General features: G+C 39.4%; 2 protein-coding genes across 2 annotated transcripts; both read right to left on the bottom strand.

Annotated features, from left to right (window-relative positions):
• Positions 1-4,178: 4,178 nt before the first annotated feature.
• LOC119302972 (protein TsetseEP-like) lies at positions 4,179-5,007 on the bottom strand. Its single transcript, XM_037580036.1, has one exon. It carries the CDS (start codon positions 4,899-4,901, stop codon positions 4,479-4,481), a length of 423 nt encoding a protein of 140 aa, XP_037435933.1. The 5' UTR covers positions 4,902-5,007; the 3' UTR covers positions 4,179-4,478.
• Positions 5,008-9,683: 4,676 nt separating this feature from the next.
• Positions 9,684-10,391, bottom strand: LOC119302971 (protein TsetseEP-like). The gene has a single exon (XM_037580035.1). The coding sequence runs from the start codon at positions 10,342-10,344 to the stop codon at positions 9,943-9,945; it is 402 nt and encodes a 133-aa protein (XP_037435932.1). The 5' UTR covers positions 10,345-10,391; the 3' UTR covers positions 9,684-9,942.
• Between the last annotated feature and the right edge of the window lie 6,080 nt (positions 10,392-16,471).

The following is a 16,471-nucleotide window of genomic DNA, read 5'->3' as shown; positions in this document are numbered from 1 at the left end:
ACTTTCTCTCGATTTTTCTCCACTGCGACCCGTCAGCGGGTGCTCTCAACTTCCCATCTTTCTTTCGGTTCTCACTGTGCCATCGCATCAACTTGGCATGCTCTTCGTTTCTGAACAGATGTTTCAACTGTGGTATTATAGGAGCATACCACATCACCTTCGCAGGAACCCTCTTCCTGGGGGGCTCGCCGTCAACATCACCAGGGTCATCTCGTCTGATCTTATACTGCAATGCACCGCATACCGGGCATGCGTTCAGATCCTTGTATGCACCGCGGTAGAGGATGCAGTCATTAGGGCATGCATGTATCTTCTCCACCTCCAATCCTAGAGGGCATACGACCTTCTTTGCTGCGTATGTACTGTCGGGCAATTCGTTATCCTTTGGAAGCTTCTTCTTCAATATTTTCAGTAGCTTCTCAAATCCTTTGTTAGCCACAGCATTCTCTGCCTTCCACTGCAGCAATTCCAGTATGGTACCGAGCTTTGTGTTGCCATCTTCGCAATTGGGGTATAACCCTTTTTTGTGATCCTCTAACATGCGATCGAACTTCAGCTTCTCCTTTTGACTTTCGCATTGCGTCCTTGCATCGACAATGACCCGGCGGAGATCATCATCATCGGGCACATCGTCTGGTTCCTCTTGATCTTTAGCAGCTTCACCCATTGCAGCATCATTGGGCACATCGTCTGGTTCCTCTTGATCTTCACCAGCTCCCCCCGTTGCAGCATCACCGTATTCATGGGGCACATAGTTGTCATCGTACTCTTCTTCTTTGTTGTCTTCCATCATAACCCCTATTTCTCCGTGCCTCGTCCAAACATTATAGTGTGGCATGAAACCCTTGTAAAGCAGGTGGGAGTGAAGGATTTTTCGGTTAGAGTAAGACCTCGTATTCCCACATTCAGTGCATGTACAACACATAAAACCATTCTGCTTGTTTGCCTTAGCCGCATCGAGAAACTCATGCACGCCCTTAATGTACTCGCAGGTGTGTCTATCCGTACATCCATTGCCGGTTCATCTGCGTGCATTATATATAATTAAGTGTCCAAATTAATAGAAGTTCATCATCACATTAAAACCAAAGTGCATACATAGTTCTCATCTAACAACATATAGCTCTCCAGAGCATCTAATTAATTAAACCATACATTGAAACTATGTAAAACATTTCAATGCGAAAACAAATGCGATCATAATCGCAACCAAGGTAACAATTGATCCAACGGCATAATGATATCAAGCCTCAGTATGAATGGCATATTTTCTAACCTTTCTAATCTTCAAGCGCATTGCATCCATCTTGATCTTGTGATCATCGACGACATCCGCAACATGCAACTCCAATATCATCTTCTCCTCCTCAATTTTTTTATTTTTTCCTTCAACAAATTGTTTTCTTCTTCAACTAAATTTAACCTCTCGACAATAGGGTCGGTTGGCATTTCCGATTCACATACATCCTACATAAATAAAATCTATGTCACGTTGGTCGGCATAATTTTCATAAACAATAAATGAACCAATAGTTATAAAGATAATATATATACCACATCTGAATCATAGACAGGACGAGGGCCGACGGGGGCGGATACCAAAACCATTGCACTATATAAGATGCAATAATAAAAGTAAGAAAATAATACAAGTATCTATGTAAACATACAAGTAAGAATATTTTTCCTTTCAGAAAGAAGATAAGAACAAGAGGCTCACCACGGTGGTGCCGGCGATGAGCTCGGCGCGGGTGATCGACGGCGGTGAAGACGAGGACGGGGCGTGACGGACCGCTAAACCTAGACAAATATTATGGAAAATGGAGCTTGGAGGTCGAGCTTGGAGAGGAGAAAGCTTAAGTAGTGTGGCTCGGGCATTCCATCGAACACCTTGTGTGCATAGGAGGTGAGCTAGAGCACCACCAAGCCCTCTCCCCCTCGGCCAGAGAAAAACAGAGCACTGGGGTGCTCTGCTCGCGAGCGAGGGGTATATATAGGCACCTCATTGATCCCGGTTGGTGACATGAGCCGGGACGAAAGGGGAGCCTTTGGTCCTGGTTCAAGCCACCAACCAGGACCAATGGTGGTGGGCCAGAAGCGAGGCCCATTGGTTCCGGTTCATCCCACCAATCGGGACCAAAAGGTCCAGATGAACTGGGACCAATGGCCCACGTGGCCCGGCCGGCCCCCTGGGCTCACGAACCGGGACCAATGCCCACATTGGTCCCGGTTCTGAACTGAACCGGGACTAATGGGCTGACCCGGCCTGGACCAAAGCCCTGTTTTCTACTAGTGTTATAATATTTGCTCAATACTACCACAAATGGTACAATGGTGATCCATGCGCTTTAGGTCATCAATGAGCCATCTCAGGTCCGCCTTTGTGATTAGTTTTAATTGTTAACCTTTTTGCTTTATGTAAATCCAGCTACCACGCGGAGAAGTACATCAAAACCAAAAATGATTAATTCTCACGTAGCCATCTCAAGAACCACAAACATGATTGACCAATGCAATGAATCATGTGTATTGCTTGCTCAAGAGAAACCCATTGAATTGGTCGTGAAGGATTGCAAGTTTGCGTTGTGTAGGGTGATGCCCCAACCGACATTTCATCATTGGTTACTAGATCTTGTTTCTAGCGGCAAGTGGTTATTGTGGTATTCAAAGCCTGGTTTGGTGTGGATGTTTTTGCAAGTGTCTCTTTCCCTTACTACTGGTTGTGTGCATTCTTCATGCTCCCCTCTGAGGGAATGAAGAAGACATCCAGTATGATTTTTGAAGTACGTTTTATTTTTTGCAAGTCAAGTTGTATCTTGTTATCTTTCCATTGTACTGTCCACTATTTCCCTTGATAAATGTTACTTATAAGATACCCTTTGGGTGTATTTTCGCATTTAAAAAAAAGTATATATCTGACAACAAAGGAGACAACGGACGATGTTCACGTAATGTCGTGGAGCCGGGGCATGGGGATTCTATCCCTTTTTCCAGAAATATTTCTCCACCGTTCATGCTAGCCGGGAGCCTTAAACCTTTCCTTGGCAGATATGTGTGTCTTTGGATTGTGGGGTGGTGGAGGTGGCTTCATTGATGTGGGTGTGTGATGTCAGGGTAGTGGCTTTGGGGCAATTGATTCCCCATCGAACGAAGGGGAGGCTACAACTGCAGGCTTCAAACGAAGTGAAAGTTGTAACAAAAAGGGATAAACTATAGCTGAAATCAAACAAGAATCTCACACATGGTATGCAACAGTGCTATGACAACACAACCAAAGTAGAACGTTTTTCTACACATCATTTGAAAGGTTGTAACCACCTAGGCTCATATGCGCGTTCGCATGTCTGCCTTATTATGGCCAATATTGTATTGCCATAATGATTGTATTTTAACCATACAACTAATCAAATTTGTTGCAAGTTATCTTCCAAGCCACATGATGTATCTTTACTTGGTGCTCTCTACAATGTGCAGATGATTAGGCGCCTATGGTCCTTGTATGCAGTTGTGGGGAGACGGTAGCACAAGTTACATTCAACCGGTTTGACTGGCGAGCCAATTGAAGTAATAAATTAACTTTTTTCGAAAAACACCAGAGCGACATTTAGTGAAGTATTAAATTAACTTTTTTGGACTTCAAACATCACGACCGAATGTAAGGCCTGAAGCATCACCAATCCCGCTCCATGACATATGGGGTCTCATGTTGGGACATATAAACACCCTTCCAGTAAAATGAGGATAGCTTATAAAACCATTCAATTGGTTAATTTCTTTTCATACATTACACACTCGAGACAATTCCAAACAAGTGTCATAAACTTGAAGAAAAATGCAAAATGAATTATGGATTGTGTCCCATGAGTACGAACATAAAAACGGTCTCAGGATCCTGGTTTCCCGTCTCTTTTTAGTTTGCGCTGAGTGTTTGGCTAAAATTATGACATGCCTTGGCCTTGATTGAACGGACAATGGGCCCCACCTTATAAGAGACTAAACCACATATTCTTGATTTTACAAAGGAGCCACCTTTCTACCTTTGTTAAAATCTTCCAAAATTTTCATAAGGTTACTTGTCACATATATAAAGTCCAGATATGCAAGAATATCGCTTGCTCCAGTGCAATACTCTCCAAATAAATGTTATACTGCATCCCATGGAGAAAAACAACATAGACTGCGGTCCTCTAGACAAAATAACTCATTCATGCGATACACAAATAGAACAACGAGTCACGTACAAAATTGAACTTACACCAACAAGCAAATAACAATTACAAAGTAGTAATACTCATCATGGATGCATGGAACAGAAACTTTATAAATGTAACGAAATACATAGAATACAGAAAGATGCATCGCTATCGAGCTAGCTGGATAGAATGACATTGTTACTACACTACTTATTCCAGAAATATCGTGATTGTGGCCCCGGCCATGATCTCCTTGATCTTTCTGTTGTCATATATAGTATCCCATCAATTGTAAGCTGTTGGCGGCTTGTGCTTCGGTGGTGGCTCTAGTTTCGGGTCAGGTTTAGGCTTGGGCTCCGGCTTAGGCATAGGTTCCGGCTTAGGCTCTGGCTTAGGCATTGGTTTATGCTTGGGCTCTGGCTTGGGTTCAGGTTTGGGCATCGGCTTGGGCTTGGGCTCTGGCTTGGGTTCAGGTTTAGGCATCGGCTTGGGCTTGGGCTTGGGCTCGGGCTTTGGCATCGGCTTGGGTTCAGGCTTCGGCATTGGTTTGGGCATTGCCTCTTGTTTAGGTTTTGGCTTTGGCTCCAGGTCCGCAAACTTCTCCACGGCAGCAAGGCCCCGGCCAGCGGCGGCCGCTTGGTGGAAAGTGGAGGCTGCCACTACCCCGACGAGGAGCATGAGCACGGCAAGGAGGCGATGCCTCGCCATTGCTGCCTGCCCCTTGTGCTCGCAGCTAGGGGCGCACTTGTTTCGCCGCTGCTTCTAGCCTGGATGGATGGATGGTGGATGGGTGTGCTCTGTGTGGAGAAGTGGAGACACATACGGTGTGGTTTTATAGGGTGGAGGAGCCAATCAGACCCGGACGCGTGTGCCACAATCCCTGTAAACCAGTGCCGTCGGTGGGTGTGTGGATCGGCACAACAACATATCCAGTAATAGTATTTCAACTCTATTAGTTGCACCCTGCTGCAAACAGAAAATGCTGTTAGTTGCCTTGTCCCTTGCTCACACCAGACCACACGTCTATGTAGGGCACCCATATATACTTAAGATGTATAGATGTGATCTGTATTGTATGGTTGTGTGGCGTGCTGAGCAGTTGCCGGTAGGTACAGACCGACATGCATACAAACATACATATGATAAAGACAGTAGTGGTTTAACGTAAGTAGAGAGGGCCAGCTCTAGCTACGGGTATCCTCTTGTCACAAGGACCAGTGGTGCACACGAAAATGACCCCCCATCCGTTTCCCACAGCATGCATGCACCATGGCCTTTTCTACACTTCACTCCGGCCCTCACTAATTATTTTCATTGTAGCAGTAGGGCATGGGTTCCAGCCCGGCGTATGTTCCCGTTGATTAGCATGCATGGTTGGACTGCTCACGCTTTTCTTTTGCTAACCATGTGTCAACCTTTCATCTCCTTTTTACTATTTTCTACGTACCTCATCAACGTAGAAATATGGATAGGTAAGATGCGTGTAGTTAAATAACTTGGCGGTTAGACCTAGCATTGACCCACCCAACCCACATATCTAGTGAATTTAAGCAAAATGCAGCAGCGCTGCCTTCTTTCTTGCGTTACATTCACTAAGAGAGGAAAGCCCCCAATACTCATAAACAGAGAGTTGTACACTGTACAAATATAGAAGGAAAAATCAAGAGAAGCATTCTCCTATTCTCGATCGATAGATTGTCGGTTGGCGCATTTGAAGAGAAAGTAACAACAAAATTCTTGCTGGTATCAAAGGAGTTTAGTGGATAGGCATGATATGATATAAGGGCTACAACCCCTCGTCCGCTTCTCTCACTCGCTCGATGTTGCTGCTCGCCGTGTATTATTGTTCTTTTTTTATTTTGTTTAAAAAATAATTAAGTTGTCGCAGCTTCGATGTCTTGAATAACTTTGACACCGTGTTTTTGCAGAGGCCGGGGTGTAATTGATATCATCTTGATATCGACATATTCCTTTTTAATTTCTAGTAGAAGTATATACTTTTTTCTAAAAGAAACCTAAGAGATTTAGGAATATTTCAACAACTAGAGAGAATGGTAGTTTTGTACTTCTAGATAATACACATCACATGCTTGGAACTAGCACACCAAGTACTTGACCATCTTGTCGGTGTTTTTATCTTTCAAAGGAAAGAGTGAAGCTCGATGGAACGCCGCCCAGGAAACCATCTCAAGGCCTTTGATCATTTCACGGGGAGCTCCTATCTTCAGGCACTCCTGTGAACCGTGCCTAGCTTAGATGGTTAGGTTCTTCGTAGTGAAACCAGCCTACCAGGATTCAAGTCCTAGACTTGACATTGGTCTGCTCATTTTTCTAGATTATTCCAGGCTTCCGATGCTCATTCAGTGGGAGGAGATGTTCCCGTCAACTACGAAGGCGCATGTGGTGGCTTTCTCAATCTCAAAATGATATGTCAGCACAGTCATTCGAAGGGGCTCATAGGGATAGGGGGTGTGCGATCGTTCATAGAGATGACTGTATGTCCGTATGTATGTGCATCCGCATTTGTACTGTACGCTCACGTGGAACATACGACACACTACGACCCATTAGCGCACTCTCTCCCCGTTGCCACTTCTCCCGCTCGCTAGCTAAAAACCGATTTCATATTTTTTTTATAGATTAACTCATGCAAATGTTCATGAATTTGAAAAAAAAACTCCTGGATTTTAAAAATTGTAGAATTTGTTTTTTTAATTAAAAATATATAGTAATTTTAAATATTTTTTCTTTTGAACAATCTTCATAAATTTAATAATATGTTCATGAATTTTAAAAACACAAAATTCTGAAAAATAAATGAATTTTAAAATATTCGAAAATTTTAAAAATTTGGAAAACGTTCATGACTTTTATAAATAGTAAAATTTCTCAGAACGGTCATCTCCATGGTATCAATCTTTTAAACATTTTCAAAAGTCATGATGTTTTTCAAATTTGTAAAATCATGAATTTAAATTTTTGAGAAAATAGTTTCAAATTCTTAGTTATAGGACTTAGTTTTTAATTTCTTGGACCTATTATCCGAAGCCTTTTAACTATAATTTTATCGAGTTTGAATAAAGTTATAGGTCATCTAAAAAAAGATAACTCGTCGTTCAATCGTGCAGTAATTTTCCGCAAATGCTATGTCTCGCCTACTACAAGGCGCACACAGCACTCACCTCTAGCGATGCGGCGTGGACCATGGCCCAGTAGTGGATGAGACAGCGTAGCGTGGGCGCGGCTATATCTCGCTTCTAGTGGGGCAACCACTCGCTGAAGCGTCTTGCAGTCGCGCGAGCGTATGGCCCAGCCCAGTGCGTGGGGAGGCCACTGCCTCGTTTTTAGTTTCTTTATTTGCTTTTCATTTTTACTTTCATTTACACCTAAAATAATATAAATAAATATATTAAAAAAACTTTATGTAAAATATTTCAAAAAATGTTAACCTAACATTTGAAAAATGTTAGATGTACATAGAGAAAATGTTTCTCATGTAGTATATAATGTGTGTCTAAAAAGGTGATCATGGTTTTTAAAATGTTAATCCAAGCACTTAAAAAAGTTAAAAAAAGTACTTTAAAAAATTAGTCAAGCAATTTAAAAATGTTAAATGTGTATAAGAAATGGTTACCATGTATTATAAAAATGTTAAACTTGTATTTGAAATGTTTATCAAGCATTTGAAAAACTCTTAAATGTGTATAGAAAAGATGTTGACCATGTACTGTAAAAATGTTAAACTTGTATTTGCAAAATGTTAATTAAGGATCTGGAAAAAATGTAGAATGTGTATAGAATTTTTTGACCATGTATTAAAAAAAGTTAATCTGATATTTGAAAATGTTAATGAAGCATTTTAAAAAATCTTAAATATGTATAGAAAAAATGTTGCTATGTATTCAGTAAATATTAATCTTGTATTAAAAAAATACTTAATGTGCATTAGAAAAATGTATTAGATATATACAAAAATGTGTATAGGAAAACTGGAAAACAAATAAGAAAACAAAAGGAAACTAATATAGAAATGAGAAAATAAATTAAAAAACCAAAGAAAAAAAGAAAGAAAAAGTAAGAAGCTAGTGAAAAAAAAATCGAGAAAACAAAGAAAATAAAAAAAATCTGTAATACCAAGAAAGAATGGAAGAAAAGCTGTTGAAAAAACAAGCAAAAACAAAAGCAAAAAAAACACAGAAAACTAGTGAATATACAACTCTTTTTCTTAATAAGGTTGCGACCTGCTAATCTAACACGAACGGATAGTGGGCCAGTTGTTAGTAGCGCTACGCTTCATGCGAGAGCTCATACCATCTCACTATAAGCGAGATATAGCTCTCGCTGTGTACCGCTGGTAAGTTTCGTACAGTTTTGGGAAGGTATTGTCTGCCTTTTTCCTGTCTTTTCTCTATTTCTTTCCTTTAGGTTTTTCATTTTCAGTTTTTTACTTATACTTTTCCTGTTATTTTTTGTGTTTTTATTTTATTTTATTTTAATTAATTAAAATTTCAAATGCAAGTTAACAAATTTTCAAATACACGTTGAACTTTTCAAATAAATGGTAACTATTTTTTAAATACACCTTGCACATTTTTGGAATGCATGTTTGAACATTTTTATATACCACGGGCATTTTTCAAAAACTGTATGAACAATTTTTAATATTTCATGAACATTTTTTTATTATTGCCATGAATATTTTTAAACATGTGAAAATAATTTGTGACAAACATTCTTCGGAACAATGCAAATATATTTGTAAAATCTCATGAACATTGTTTAAGACTGGTCGAACATTTTGCAATGTTCATTGTGTCTTTACAAAATGTTCATTTTCTGTGAAAAAATATTTACTGTTCATTCTAAAAATTGTCATGTGTTTAAAAATTACTCAGTGTTCAACCTCTACGATTTTCGTCACAGTGAGAAGTGCAATCTCTGCGACCAATAAGACGAGCCCCTCTGCACCTTATTCTCCAATGCCCCTTTGCCCGAGTCATCTTGTTTCTTGTGAACGGTGACCTGGGCATTCCCTCTCTTATTCCTCCAGCCTAGCATGCAACCTCCATTGCTCTTTGGTGGAACGACTTCGCCTCCAGTCTAGGCAAAGAGGCTAAAACTGCAGCAATCTACACTGCCTGGAACATTTGGAAGGAAAGAAATCGACGCATCTTCGATCACAAGGCCTAACAAAAGTCTGCCATCCTTCAGCTCATCAAGCAGGACATTCTTCAACCAGCTCTCTCCATCCATTGGCTCTTGGAGTCGAGAACTGACTGGAACCTGAACCTGATTGATGTATTTTACCTCTTTTTTGGTGGGGGATACCTAAAAACCCAGCCATGTAATGCAACTTTTGTATTTATTTTTCTCCTTCTTAATATATAGGTAGTACAAGCTGCCAATTCCTCAAATAATATGAAACAATCCCATAGAAAAAATAAACAGATTCTGTACCCCACAGAGAAAACAACATAGACAGCAGTCCACTGGACAAAATAGTTCATTCATGCGAATGAACACAATCATGCATTGATACTCAAAAGAACTATGAGTCAGGTCATATACAAAGTAGATGAACATATACCAACAAGCAAATAATAATTACAGAGTACTAATACTCATCACGCGTGCATGGAACAATAGAAAGAAATTGAATACAGGGAATAATGCATTACTTATTCTAAAAATAGCATAGTGTGGCTCCGTACGGGTTCTCCTCCATCAAGTGTCATATATAAGTATCCCATCAATTGTGCGTTGCCGGTGGTTTGCACTTTGGAGGCGGCTTCGGTTTCGGTTCAAGTTTAGCCTTGGGCTCCGGCTTTGGTTCCGGTTTTGGCATCGGCTCAGGCTTCGGTTTGGAGCAGGGCTTGGGCTTTGGTTTTGGCATCGGCTTGGGCTTGGGTTCTGGTTCAGGCTTCTGTCCAGGCTTTGGTTCGGGTTTGGGCATCGGTTCAGGTTTGCAGGGCTCTGACTCTGGGTGGGGCATAGGTTTGGGCATTGGCTCTGGTTTGGGTTCCGGCTTTGGCTCTAGCTCTGTGAACTTCCCAACGACAACAAGGCCTCGGCCAGCCGCAGCTGCTTGGTTGAAAGAGGATGCTGCAACTATCCCGATGAGGAGCACGGCGAGGAGGCGATGCTTCGCCATTGCTGCCTACTTCTTGTGCTTGCAGCTAGTGTTTTGTGTGTGTGTGTTGTGTGAGAACTGGAGGTACATATTGTGTGGTTTTATAGGCTGGGTGAAACAAAGCAGATCTGGAGGCTGCATTAATTAGCATTGCAGTTACCTAGCTGGAGTGACAAGTACTGTAGTACTGTATAACATGGCAGTGGAGTTATATTGGTTGATTAGTTGATTAGAAATGAAGCAACCTACGTACGTAGGTAGCTAGAGGTGTTAATAAGCACAGCTGGATTCTGCGTGTGTGTCTCTGTGATGATAGTACGTGTGAGTAACAATATTTTTACTCTATTAGTTGCAACCTCGTGGTAATAGAAATTATGTTAGTTGCCTTGTCCAGTGGGTTATGTTTGTGTGTCTCCATCTGATGATAGTAGGGTGAGTAGCAATATTTTTACTTTATCAGTTGCCTCCTCGTAGTAGTAGAATTCTGTTAGTTTCCCTGTCAATCCCGTGCTCACACGTCCATGTGACCGGCCATCATTTAGAAATTAAGATAGACAGTGTACACGTTTGTAAAAAGCAATTGCTTCAGTTCAATTCACAATGAATGGAAACGAAAGGTCTCCGGAAAGGAACTGGCCCAATCGTGCAGCCACCTCGTGCGTGAGCTTCACCACCTGTTAGGAAGCCCCAAGGCTCCATGGTCTGCTTCGTACACCGAGTTTTCGCTGACTCAGTGTTTTCTCAAGCTCTCCCTCTGGCCCGGTATACTGGGCACAATTTCAAAATTGTACTCCTCCATCCCACAATATAAGAGCATTTTTGACACTGCACTAGTGAGGATTTTATTATGCGTATTGTCTCAAATTATTAAATCTTATAACTTCCGACAAAGTAACCTATTTTGATGTTGCATGCCCCTCATTCTCCAGTCTCATGCACGCGTGTGTTTTCTATACTCCTATATAGTATAGGAGTAGCAAGTCATATGAACCGTTGGATCTTCCTAATCGGACGGCTCAAATTAAATGGCTTGTGTTACCGGTATACGTGGCTGCATATGAACCGCTGGATATGTCAATCTAATGGCCTACATTGCAGGGATTCGCTGGGCCATTTCTCTGTGCTGCCAGTCTGCCACTCTCAGATGTAGTAGTACTTTCTAGGATGTGCATGTGACTCTCCTTGCGTTCTTTGTAGCCAAGCCACTATCCAGAAATTTCCATTTCCAGCAGACTCCGGTGATGCATGCAGGTGTAGAGTAGAGTGGCACGAGAAGTACTAGCAGTAGCAACTAGCAAGTACGCATCATGACGAGAGAGAGAGAGAGAAAGCATGTGATGGTGTAGCCTGGGTAAAGGCGCACAAGCTAAAACAGATTAAAAAAAGTGGCAAGCGGTGAAAATGTAATATATATACATTTAAATAGCTTTTACTTTCTCTTATAAATTTATTTTACAAATATTTATTACCCTTGTTTTCTTAGTTTTTATCAATAATTCTGTGAAAAAACTCTGATCTGCAAAACAGATAGAATTAATGTTTAAATTATTATTTTATTTCTAACAATAAATAACTTGCAAACAATACTCTCTCCGTTGCTCAATCTAATATTTCCTCTGCCATAGTAAGTATCGCAGTTTTGAACTGAAGTTAAACTTAAACTTTATTAAGACAAATTTGAGGACGAACCTGGTATCCTTTTTCTTATGGTATTCTATATTGTGTAAATTCGGTATTACACATATATATTTAGTAAATCGTGCAAAGTTTTATAATTAATAATTAATTAGTTCAAATCATGATACTACTTAACTTCTTTTGTGAAATACTCCCTTTGTCCCAGAATATAAGAACGTTTTTGACACTATGCTACTGTTAAAAACGTTCTTATATTTTGGGACGGAGGGAGTATGATACTACTTAAAATTACCCACATGTATGTGTGTTAATAACTATCTCTACACGTGCATGGCACGTGCCATTTACTAGTAGTTATTAATGCATGATTTTCCAAAAAAAAAGGCTCCATGAAACCGGACCTCCAAAACTAATGGGGTTGCTGAGTTTAGCTCCGCCATATATTCGGATAGAGTAAAGATTATATGTGCTAATGTTTTTTTCCTCTGTTTAACATATTTTGACTCAAGAGGGTTTCATTGTAATTCTTACTTATATGAGCTATTTTCTAATTTCTTGTATCTATGATCCAAAGCATTGTACCTATAATTTTGTTGAGTTTGAATTAAGTTACATGTCTTTCTAATAACTAGCTGGCCGACAGTTTGTTCAATTCGTGCGGTCATTTTGCGCAAATGCTATGTCTCGTGCGGTCATTTTGCGCAAATGCTATGGCGCTCACCTCTGGCGATGCGGTGTGGGCTGTGGCCCAGTAGTGGTGCAGGTGTGTAGCATTTGTTTGTTTCTTGTGATCTCATAACATTTTGTCAGGGTTTTCTTTCTTGGGTTTATTTAGGTTTTTCATTTTTGGTTTCTCTTTTACTTTTCCTGTTCATTGTCTCATGTATTGTTTTTCATTTTTCTATTTTTCAAATACATATTTAAATTATTAAAAATAATAAACATTTTTAAAATACACATAGAATATTTTTTTAATACAAGTTTGATTGTTTTATAAATACATGATGAAAAAAATTTATATACCACAAACATTTTTCCAAAACTGTAATAACACATTTTTTATATTTCACAAATATTTTAATATTGCCATGAGCAATTTTCTAAGCATGTGAAAAAATTGAAATGCAATGTTCTTTTTAGAAAATGCGAATATATTTTTCTTAATCTTCGGAACAATTTGTAAGACAAGTTGAACATTTTTCTTAAAAAAATATTGAAAAAATCCGATCTACTTATCAACCATCATGTCAATACAAGAACACCAGCGGTAATAGAACTTATGTTCAGGTCCATAGACCACCTAGCGATGTCTACAATCACTCGAGCAAGCCGAAGGCGTACTACAATCATCGCCCCTTCCTCATCTGAGCTGGGCAATGTTCACTCATGTTTTTACAAAATGTTCATCGTGTATGAACAACATATTTATTGTGTATATAAAATCATTGTGTATTTTTAGAAAATATTGTGATATCAAAGGTTCATCATGTATTAAAATAAATTTTCATCCGTATTGTTCAAAATGTTCATAGTGTATATTTTCAGAAAATATGAACACTTTTTGTAATTGTATTTGTATTTTAAAAACGTTCCATATTTTGAAAACGTTTTATAAATAGGTGATGAACATTTTTAAAGTACATGAACACTTATTAAATTATATGATCACCCATATATGTTATAGAGCGGTTTCTAGAGAATTAGAAAAAATGAAAAGAAAAATGTGAAAATAAGAACAAAAAAAATCCTACTCGTTAGAGTGAGACATCTGCCCCAATAGAAAAAACTAGCTTGTTAGAAAAACATGTTGGGATTGGCCCATACTGTGGATCTGTGGTCGAATTCCGTTCTACGGCACGCTAAAAGTGGAAATATGCTATTTACCATTGGTTTCCAAGTTATTGATAGAAAGCGCACACACCTCTTGATTCACTAGATTGTAAAAGGGCTGCCCAATCTATGACATATACATGAGCGGAAGCTCCCTCCTGTCGGTTTTAGGAAGCTTCCAGAAGCTTATGGGCCAACTTTGGTTATGGAAACTTTCGTCCTGTTTTTTCTTTTTTACTCTTCTGCCTTTTTCCTCTTTTTCCGATTATTTTAAATTTAAACTTCTCTAACATTTCTTTTCAAATTTGTGACCATTTTTTCATATTCATGAGATTTTTTTTCAAATTTCATAAACTTTTTTGAATCACCTTTTTTCAAATTCACAAAAAATGAATTTGTGATTTTTTCAAAACTGTCAACGTTTTTCAATTCATTCTCTTCAAACTGTAATTGTTTTTCAAATTTTTGAAAATTCTCATATTCATGATTTTTTAAATTTAGAAAACCGGTGGGATTTTTTTCATTGAATAACAGAGCAATCCCAGAAAAAAAAAAGGCTTGCAAAAAAAGAGTGTAGTGGGTGGCCAATCGAGCAACCGCTTTGCCTTTTAATGCGATGACCCATGCGCGCGAGCTCTTGTGCGCTGCGGCACTAATGAGCACTGAGAAGAAGCTCTCCTAAAATTGAGGTATACACGCTCTCCAAGAAGCGAGCTTTAGGCCTTTAGCCGTTGGTTGAACTGGTCCATAAAAAGGAAAAGAATCATAATCGGTGTGCGACACAGACACATGGCATCACCAGTTCTCCTAATTGTAATTCGTGATCTTCATCTTCACAGGTTTGTCTCGTAGCTTGACGACATGAGCGTCTCGCCGCCTCCTCAGACGTCTGTGATAGTGAAGCATGAGCTTGTCACTCTCTAGGCCTTTCATTCCTCGTACCCATAGCCATATTACGAAAGTCACCCGTTCATCCAAGCATGTTAAATGTTAGTGCTCTGATTTCTAAAATTCTACTTATGTACTTTATTTACTTTCCTTGTCAGTTTTAGGGTTACTATAATGTTGCTTAAAAGGAGTTTTCATGCGCAATAAAAGAAAAAACAAGACTATCAATTTGCCAATTTCACACTAGGGCTCTTAAAATTATTATTTTTGAACACAGTACAAACACAAGCGCTCATATACGCGCGCATACACTCACCCCTATGAACGCACACACGCACACCCTACCCCTATGAGCACGTCTGAAAGACTGAGCCGACATACCATCTTGAAATGTTGACCTTGCCAGCACCATGGGATGGGTGAGAGATTATTGTGGTCTCTCGTATGTTGCGCAGCACTATCAGTGAGAGATTTTTCCTATTGTAAATTGAGTCAGAGAAAATCTGTTATTATAATTTTCATGGTACCTTTTCTTGATAGTCTTGATCATTGTTGGAGCTACAGCAAGGCCAGATAGGCCATAGACGGCCCAGCCTTGAGAGAGAAAAATGTGTTGCAATTTTTGGGTAGCTCCGCCACTAATTTGACCAGGGGGTGCAGTTACCTTTCACACACATATCCTATATATCTAATTAAGCCATCCCATTTAAATGCACATGCAAATTAACCACATCATGAAAGACATGCGACCAATCAACTTTCACTTACCATTTTTCATCACATGCAAGTCTTCCACATCATTAAGGGTGCATGTAATCATTCGATTTTTCACTTTCCATCATATGCAAGCCCTCCACATAATCAGACACACGCAAGCTCTTCACCTCATTATTTTTTACTATTTATTATCTTTCAACAACAAATAGTTAAACTTGAAGGTCACAAGACAATATAACATGCATCCACCCTCCAGTTACATCTAGGTTTTATATTGTCATATGTTGAGAATGTTGTGTGGTATTATTCACATATATGGTATTTTTTATAATTTCATTGCTATAAATTTCCGTAGCAATGTATGTGACGTTTACCTAGTATGGCTGGTCATAGTGGGGAGTAACTTATACTAGTGTCATGCATATGACACTAGTCTAAGTTACTACCTCCATATTGCAAAGTAACATAGTAGTAGTGTCATAGATGGCTTCATTTATTAGCTCACAGACTCATGTTGCCTCAGAAAGCGCTATGTTACGGCAACATATTGTGTTACTACAAGCACCTCTTTCATCATTAAATATGTGCCACATAGGCAAAATTATCTAGGAATGTGTTAAGTTACTACCTAAACTAGTCACAATGGGAGTAACTTAACTAGTAACATCACACATTTCAATACAAGATTGCTTATGTGGCAGCTAATTAATAAAGAGAGAGGGGTTTGTGGTAACTTAGGTAGTTACTGTAACATCACACATTTCAAGGCATAATGAGTCTATAGCCTAATAAATGAACTCTTTCATGATACCACTCATATGTTACTACCCACTATGGAGGTAGTAACATAGACTAGTAACATCGGTAAGTTGCTACTCTATGTTACTCCTCACTGTGAGCAGTCTAAGGGCATCTTCAATAGATTGTATGTTAGTCTTGTTGGTAAAATGTCCATGTCATCTACCAACAAGCTATCATACAACTACTTCAATAGATTGTATCTAAGCTATCCAATAGAACACCAGACACGTACACACATACTATATACATTTCATATGTGTGCTGCAATTTAGGG

The sequence above is a fragment of the Triticum dicoccoides genome, chromosome 5A (genome assembly GCF_002162155.2).
Source record: "Triticum dicoccoides isolate Atlit2015 ecotype Zavitan chromosome 5A, WEW_v2.0, whole genome shotgun sequence".
Lineage (NCBI taxonomy): Eukaryota > Viridiplantae > Streptophyta > Magnoliopsida > Poales > Poaceae > Triticum > Triticum dicoccoides.
This window is presented reverse-complemented; position numbering and strand designations above follow the sequence as displayed.

Bases quoted from the DNA above. Each gene is read 5' to 3' on its own strand.
- LOC119302972 (XM_037580036.1), bottom strand. From the start codon at position 4,901: ATGGCGAGGCATCGCCTCCTTGCCGTGCTCATGCTCCTCGTCGGGGTA.
- LOC119302971 (XM_037580035.1), bottom strand. From the start codon at position 10,344: ATGGCGAAGCATCGCCTCCTCGCCGTGCTCCTCATCGGGATAGTTGCA.